At 37.8% G+C, this 8880-nt stretch overlaps 1 protein-coding gene across 1 annotated transcript; it reads left to right on the top strand.

Annotated features, from left to right (window-relative positions):
- The first annotated feature begins 2779 nt into the window (after positions 1-2779).
- On the top strand, positions 2780-3649 carry Spry3 (sprouty RTK signaling antagonist 3). The gene has a single exon (XM_052172029.1). It carries the CDS (start codon positions 2780-2782, stop codon positions 3647-3649), a length of 870 nt encoding a protein of 289 aa, XP_052027989.1.
- The last annotated feature ends 5231 nt before the right edge of the window (positions 3650-8880 follow it).

Genomic DNA, 8880 nt, shown 5'->3' on the forward strand with positions numbered 1-8880 from the left:
CAGCAAGACTGACAGGGGTGAGTTACAATGCATCATTCATTACTGCAGAGGTACTACGTGACAAAAATCACTAGATTCCATCACTATATAGCCAAGACTCATAACCACACTGACTGCTATTTAGTAATATGTGATATGTATACTCTTTGTCATTTATTTAAATATCAAATTGTCCACAGGCAGTTTGTTAGGTGTTGCTGCTCACAAAGAATGGTTTTTTAGTGGGTGGACTCCTGAATAATAAACATGCATGCAGTGGTAGTTTCTCATCTAGTCTACAAGTAGTATCTTGCTTATTTGTTTTTCAACATTCCCCCCTTACCTTCTGATGTAGAATATGCCTATTGTTTCAGTTTATCTTTTTTAGCTAGATTGATTCAGCAGGGCCAGAATATCAAAAATGTTTATTGTAATTCAGTCTTTAATTACTACACTAAACCCCAATATTACTATTATTCTAACTGCCCACATTAGATCTCAGAATCCATTCTAATAAAAAAATTAAGAACAGGAAGAAACTAATTTCATACTGTCAGCCTCCTTAACCTGGGCCAACAGTGCTTCATTATTGTAGATTTCTTTAATCATGCAACAAAATCTCTTATTTTTGAAAAGTCTAGCCACTATTTCAATACGTTTTTTAACCTAAACACCATGTGACCTTCTGGTACCAGATAGACGCCCCCTTAGATATTTTTATTGTTAGTTCTAAGTTGTTTATATTATGACCTAGATTTTATCAAGTTTAACTTTCAACTTTGTGGGCATGCCTGAGTATTCAGTGACTTCACTATAATCCTGTTTTAGGAATATAACATGATTATCTCACATAACTATTACTTGACATTTTCCATGTATTTTGGAAATTGATGTATCTAACTGTATCTAGTATATGTTGCTATATTTAAAGCATACAAGATTTGAATGACTCTACCCATCCTGTATTTGATGAGTTGGACATAAGCCCATTTCTTATAATTTTGTCAAGCACTTTTCATAGCCCAAAGCTTCTACATTCGTATATAATCTACAGCCCAGATTAACAGTGTGTCATGTTTATTCAGATGTCCAATGAATACTGTCTATTTCTTTCCAATGCTAAGACTATGACTGTGTAAAGATTTAGTAAAGCTATGGGTGGGAGGTTGCAAGGACTTTAAGTGCTAGGAAATGAATCTATTTTTGTTTTTGAATTTTCCAAATAAACAGGGGTACTTTGCCCAATTTATCCTCAAGAACCTGAAAATGTAGATGGTATGGATGAAAAGAATGATTAAATTACATAGCTATAGAAATATAGACCATTATGGGGCAGTATCCTTGGAAAGTTAGACCACCGCTATAATTATATAGGTATTAAAACTGAGAGCAAAAGAAAGCAAATTATTTGACAAAAGTATGATACATAATTGAGTCACAGAGTGTCCATTATGTTTATCTAATTTTAAAGCAGATGTAAGTTTAGCTAATCAGATTAATATGAGAATATAGCCTCAAAAGTCTCCAAAGTGTAGCCATTATTAGCTGCTGAACTCTTTATGAACTGTATCATTATTTTTCCCATGATTATTTCACTTTGGGTCTATTTCAGTGTTGTTTGCTTTATTATAGAATCCTAATCAGATACTTTTTTCTATCTCTTTGTTCATTTTTATTTATTATTTATTCAATCTATCAAAATTATACAGCAGTATGAGTAATTGGTTCATTCTGATGATACTTAAAATCTGACAGATTTCAAAGATGTACCGTATTCATGCTAATGATCTTTATGTTCTGATATTCCATGTTGTCTCTTTGATTCATGTTTCCATTTCCTTTTTGAACATTCAGTGTTCTAGGTACAAGAGTCTACTACCTGTAAAATATATTCTGCATGATCACCATTTGTTGATTCTACCAATATCAAGACCTTCAGGAGAAGGACTATACAACCATTTGTGGCACAATGAAGATGTAAGAATGTTCTTCTAATGTTCAACTAAGCTTAAATATAGTATAAGAACATCTCTTTACAAAAGCCATTTTTGGTGTAACATAGAGGAAAGCAGTCTGTACAGTATTTGTTTGGTAAATGCAATTGCATAATTATGATGATATTTAAAAATAGTTCAGGGCTTGTATTACAGTTTGATGTGGTTGTCACTACACAACCCAGTGTTGTATATTTAAAAATGTTTGATTCTGGAAGCTGAGTGTGGTAATACATACCTAGAGTCCCAGTTACTCTGGAAGCTGAAGCAAGAGAATGGTTGAATATATACATGTCCATGTACACATACGAGCAACTTTTCTTGGTAGGCCTTTGATGTTTCCTCTATTGCTTCAATACTGCTCTAGGAAATGACCTTTGTCTTTAACATTTGGCTCTATTTTTATTAGAATTCAGATGCTCAAAACTTAGATTAGCCACATGATAGAATACCAAAAAAAAAAAAAAAAAAAAAAAAAAAAATCTAGCATTTGCTCCCAAACTGATTTATCATTAGAATAGAATGACCAGAATTTTCTGAAAATGAGTGAGTTCATTTACAAAATAAAAGTATTAAATGAAACATATAATACAGCATTTAAAATATGAAGTGGTGATAAGTCCTAACTTTTTCTTTGTCCCCCTAAACTTGTGACTTGTATGTTCTCATACATTGTTTGTATTTCTTTTCTCTTAGGATTTTCTGATATGCTTTGAGGTCCATTTAACTACAAGGGCTCCTTTTTTTTAATCACCACAAGTGCCACTCTGACCTCAAATCACTTAGAGCTCAAAAATCTAGGCAAAATGGATGTCACAGCGATAGATGAGCTCCAACAAATTCTGCCTATTGAACAGCTGCGCTCTACTCACGCTAGCAATGATTATGTGGAACGGCCTCCAGCACCCTGTAAACAAACTCTTTCCAGCCCTTCTCTTATTGTGCAAACCCACAAGTCTGATTGGTCCCTGGCTACCATGCCTACTGCTCTCCCACGCAGTATCAGCCAGTGCCATCAGCTGCATCCCCTGCCTCAGCATCTGAGCCAATCTAGCATTGCCAGCTCAATGTCCCAAAGCACCACTGCCTCTGATCAAAGGCTCTTGGCCAGCATTACACCCTCTCCTTCAGGCCAGTCCATCATCAGAACCCAGCCTGGAGCAGGGGTCCACCCAAAAGTCGATGGTGCTCTGAAGGGAGAAGCTGAGCAAGGATGTGTAGGTCATCCCAGTGATCACCTCTTTATCTGCGAAGAGTGTGGGCGCTGCAAGTGTGTCCCCTGCACAGCGGTTCGCCCTCTGCCCTCCTGCTGGATGTGCAACCAGCGTTGCCTTTGCTCTGCTGAGAGCCTCCTTGATTATGGCACTTGCCTCTGCTGTGTCAAGGGCCTCTTCTATCACTGCTCCACTGATGATGAAGACAACTGCGCTGATGAGCCCTGCTCCTGTGGGCCTAGCTCCTGCTTCATTCGCTGGGCAGCCATGAGTCTCATCTCCCTCTTCTTACCCTGCCTGTGCTGCTACCTGCCTACCCGTGGATGCCTCCATCTGTGCCAGCAGGGCTATGATAGCCTCCGTAGACCAGGCTGCCGCTGTAAGAGGCACACCAACACTGTGTGCAGAAAAATCTCTTCTAGTAGCTCACCCTTCCCCAAGGCCCAGGAAAAGTCTGTATGACCTTCCTACAAGATGGATCCAGAGTGTTCTCCTTCTGACCATCTTCAGTAATGCATAGGCCTCATGTTTGGGGGAGGGTGTGAGATAATAACCTAGCCAAAGTTAGGACCTCACCTTTTTTGTTCCTGCGGCGTCAGAAGAATAGCAAAGTATATCCTAGTGCAGGATGCCTTGCTTTTTTTCACAATATCTATCCCACTCTTCTTCAATCTTCTGACACCCAGCCTGCTTGGCTATTTTTGCTGTCATGGTAAATTCAGGTGATATATGGGCATGAGGTTTGGACACTGAGGACTGACAGAGCCAGCAACGTGGAGGTTTAGGGGCTCCCCAAGGTCATGCCTCTCGGTGCAGGCTCTGATTGTCACTCTGCTTTCCACAGTGCCTTTGAAGACTCTTCTAAGATGGTCATCACAGGTGCATGTGGAACAGTGTTCAACCTTCCAGGGAATATAAATTCCACCACCACCCCTTCATCCCTCCCTCCCCAACCCTCCTCCATCTTTTCTTCCTTTCTATCTCCCTGTCTCTTCTTTCATTATCCTGTTCTGTTCTTTTTTATCTCTCCTTTTACTTTGCTACTTTTCTTTATTTCCTACCTTTCTATTATTCTGCTTTCTAAGACTAATCTTTGTTTATATTTTTATTTTGTTTGCTATTTGTTTCTTTCTGCCTCTTTTTCTCTGACACATTCAAAAGTATGGTTTTTCCATAGGTGTTTTCTTAGATGCCAAACTTTGCTATGTTATACTATTTACTAAATTGTATTAAGGGAACAAGATTATTGTAATGAACTGGTTGCTAGCAATAGTCGGTATCCCAATGTGTGTATGCACTCACAAGCACACCCACCTGTTTGTGAGTATATGAGGCTTTCCTACATTTCCGAATTCAATTAGTTGAAGTGTTTTTTCTCCTTTTCCTGATAACCAACTTATAGTACTGACAGATTCTACTAGCATGCTAAGTAGAATAGTAAATCAGGATGCTCATAACTTTGTATGTCTGACCCAAGTGCCAAAGGCAGACGTGCTTTATAGCTAAATGAACAAAGCAAAGGATATTACAGAGGTATGTTCTCTCTTAGAAGCTAACTGCCCTGAGACTGCATGGCTCAGGCCTTAATAATGGATTTTAAAGTCATAAAATTTTAGAGCTGGAAGGAATCTCAAATATTAGTCTAGTTCAATGTTGTAATTTTACAGATGGGAAAACTGAGGTCTGGAAATAGGAAGGGAATTGCCCAAGGCCACATACTAGAGTTGATAGAAATTGACAGGAACATGGGGCTTCTGACTCCTACTTCTTTGTTTTTCTCCTTCATTATATTGACTCACTGAACTTTTTCTTAGGACTCTGTTAACATTTCCAGAACATGATTCCCTTTCAGAAACTATAAGAAGTTAGAGTAGTGGTCTTTCTGCAATGAAAAAATAAGTAGTTAATTAACTACTGGGTATTGAGGCTGCCCCCAGTGGACATCACCTTTGATTCTGTCACCTTGTAGAAGCTCAAATGTGTGTGGGGAAATATAAAGAAACCCTAACCAAGTTGTATCTTCACCATTGCATCTACACTTTGATGCACACACTGTGTTCCCTCCTTGCTTTGTCTGCAATGGTAGCTGCCTAAGAACCTAGATTTCAGCAACAGTGAACAACTGAGATGAAAGATATGTAATACACTTAAATGACTCCCCTCATAAAATGTACAAAGAACCTGTGTTATGAACCCCTGTCAATAAGAAAAAGGCTGCAATGGTGATGGCAGGGTACAAAAGACTGCTACTAAGAGACATGAGAATTATATAGTTTCCCTCTGTAAGTAAACCCAAAATTTATCAAGGAATACAGATATTGGGGCACTTGCTTGAAATCAAGGTGCTCCAACTTAGTTGGAGACTACCAGACTTCCAGACTCTATGTATCATCTCTTTTAAAGTATGCATGGATGTGTGCTGCAGGGTGAAGTGAGAAGTACATAATAATGCACAGGATGAAGAAAGGGAATTCCATGTCTCTTTATTGGATATATACTGCAGAAATATAGGCCACAAAGTCTTTATTGGCTATGGAACTTTCTGAGGTGTATTGACATTGGGTTGCACACAGCCACATACCTTCACTTACATCTCCTCTTGTAGAACTGCTTTGTCCTATTTTTGTATATATAAATATGTTATGATGATTATTAATATTGTTAATGATATTGCTGCAAATGGTGCCATATATAATGTTAGGCTTCTTGGAACATTTATAAATCCTAAACAAATACCTGAATACCTATAACCTCTTATGTTGCTTTTAAATCCTTTAACTTTAAATAATTTGTGTTTAATCTTTAAAAATCTGCCTAATGTACTTCAAACTTATCTACTCCTAAAAGCTATACCCAGTTATCTGGGTAACACTGGATGGTGATGAGTAGCAACACACACTTCTCGCTGCTTCTGTCCAAAATTTGCTTAGAGTCCAGATATCTAAGGATTCTCTGTCACTAGTGCATTGTTCTGGAGCTAAAGTTACACTATGGATGCTTGCTTATTAGTTTCAAACCCCTTCTTAATAGATCCTTGACATTTCAACCCTGCAGTCCTTACTCAGGCAAATTGTGCACTGCCAGAAGGGCCCTGGGCTCTGCCATACACCCAGAGGAGTTCTTCTCAGTGTATTTTAAAATGGCCTTATACTTGGTAGAAGAAACTGAAGGGTTCTTGAATGCAATCTGCTGCCGAGTCAGGGCTTTTACTTATGTCCAAGTTGGCCTGATATGGACTGCATCTGGTTTACATAAAGATGGGTCCTGTTGAGGTATGCACACAGACATGTGAGTGAGCATATGTATCCCTTCTGTGGTTTCATATAGATATGTATATATATGTAAATATATAATCACACATCTCTATATATTTTAATGTATTGCACATGTATATTTAAAATATATACAAAATAACTCTAAATCCTTCAGAGTGTCTCTGTTTTCATTATTTCTCTGCTTTTTGATAAGTACCACATAAACAGAAATGTATGGGTGTTTCCTGCTTGGCATTTCCTTTCAGTTAACTCATTCTACACCTAATTCTACTGCTCTCCACATATTGGTGCCTTGATATGTGTTCTATGTCATTAGCTGAAAGTTTCTTTTAATTTCAGGTCATTTTTCCTTTATCATAATAGCTATAATAAATATAGTGCACTCTTATATACTGCTATGTGGTATGTATGATAGTTGATTGTCTATATTTAACAATAACTATATTATCTCATTTCATCCTCAGAGTAACTGCATGATAGAGATACTATTCCCTTCTCCATTTTACAGATGAGAAAAATGAAGCACAGAATTATTAAGTAACTTGTTAAATGTGGAACCTAAGATTTGAATCTAGGTGCTTGGCTCTCAAGTCCATGTTCCAGAGTCAGGTTCAGAAATTTGTAATGGTGCAAACCATTGCAGAGTAACAAGTCTCAATGTTTATTAGTTCTTCTCTTAATTATACTCCATTTATCATCTTAGTTAAAATAAACATGATCCTATGTTAAGAACAAAGCAACAATTACAGATATATTTTAGTTATATCAAAAATGTTGGCATTACAAATTTCAGACTTTAATTTAAAGTCATTTTGTTTCTTTCTTTCTTTCTTTCTTTCTTTCTTTCTTTCCTTCTTTCTTTCTTTCTTTTTTTTTTTTTGGTTTTTTGGGGTTTTGGATTTGGTTTTTTCGAGACAGGGTTTCCCTGTATAGCGCTGGCTGTCCTGGAATTCACTCTGTAGACCAGGCTAGCCTCAAACTCAGAAATCCTCCTGCCTCTGCCTCCCAGAGTGCTGGCATTACAGGCGTGTGCCACCACCACCTGGCCAAAGTCATTTTCATTTTAAAAGTTTCAGGTATCTTAACTTAGAATTTTTATAAAATAGAACTTGAAGCTAAAGCTGATTTACAATCCATGTAAACAAAAATGAGGACAATAGTGATGAGTTAGGGATAGCAACTATTAGGAAATATAATAACACTTAACATAATCTATTTCATGACAAGTTAATTTCTCAACCTCTTATAACAGGCCATATGAAATTACTACATCTCTACAGAGCCCATATTGGGGAAGGGATTTATCAGCTAGTTCTCATCTCATATGTACCTTCTTATGTTATAGCAACTCTTCTGTGATGCTGGGTAGTATACATGTGACTGTCCGTATACATGTGCCATGTAATTTGGCAGCAATGAAGAGGCACTATAGTTATTCTACTACAGAAAGTAAGGCATCTGTGTGGGTATGAAGTGTTATAGATTTATGGTGCTACCAGACTGGTGCCTAATTTTTTTTTACCACATTCCTTTATTTTGAGATAGTGTCTACTAGATATTCCTAGCTGTCTTGGAACCTACTGTGTAGACCGGGATGGACTCAAATTCATAGAGATCTACCTGCCTCAGCTTTCTAAGTGTTGAGAAAGTGTTCTAAGGGCAATACTGTGCTCACAAATGATTTGTTTTGAAGGACTTTTTCCTCAACATGGACATGAAGTCCCTAATTCAACTAAAGGTGTTGAAAAGTTCCAAAATATCCTTATTTTTAGCATAGAATTTTACTTTGTTCTTATGAACTACTCAAATAATACAAACAGGAGTATACATATATTCATTTAGGTTACTAAGCATAATAGGAAAATGGGGCAATAAATTCAGCAAAATTGATTAAATTAGGTATTTTTGAAACAAGAAAATAAATTTCTTAATTGGTATACTTGTCGACTTTATATCACCATAATAAAATATCTAAAATATTCAAGAAGAAAGGTTTGTCATGGTTCATGATTTCAGTTCATGGTGGCTGGCCATTGGTTTTTATGGCTTTAGAAGGCAGTAAATTGCCGGGCAATGGTAGTGCATGCCTTTAATCCCAGCACTTGGCAGGCAGAGGCAGGCGGATTTCTGAGTTTGAGGCCAGCCTGGTCTACAGAGTGAGTTCCAGGACAGCCAGGGCTACACAGAAAACTGTCTCGAAAAACCAATGACCACTGTCTCATGACATCACTGCCACTCAGAAGACTATAGATGACCCCTCTGGAAAGCTGTGGCATGATGGCTGTGGGGCCACCCAGAACATCATCCCTGCATCCACTGGTGCTGCCAAGGCTGTGGGCAAGGTCATCCCAGAGCTGAATGGGAAGCTCACTGGCATGGCCTTCCGTGTTCCTACCCCCAATGTATCCATTGTGGATC

This window comes from Apodemus sylvaticus, unplaced genomic scaffold (assembly GCF_947179515.1).
Source record: "Apodemus sylvaticus unplaced genomic scaffold, mApoSyl1.1 scaffold_543, whole genome shotgun sequence".
In the NCBI taxonomy this organism is placed as follows: Eukaryota; Metazoa; Chordata; class Mammalia; order Rodentia; family Muridae; genus Apodemus; species Apodemus sylvaticus.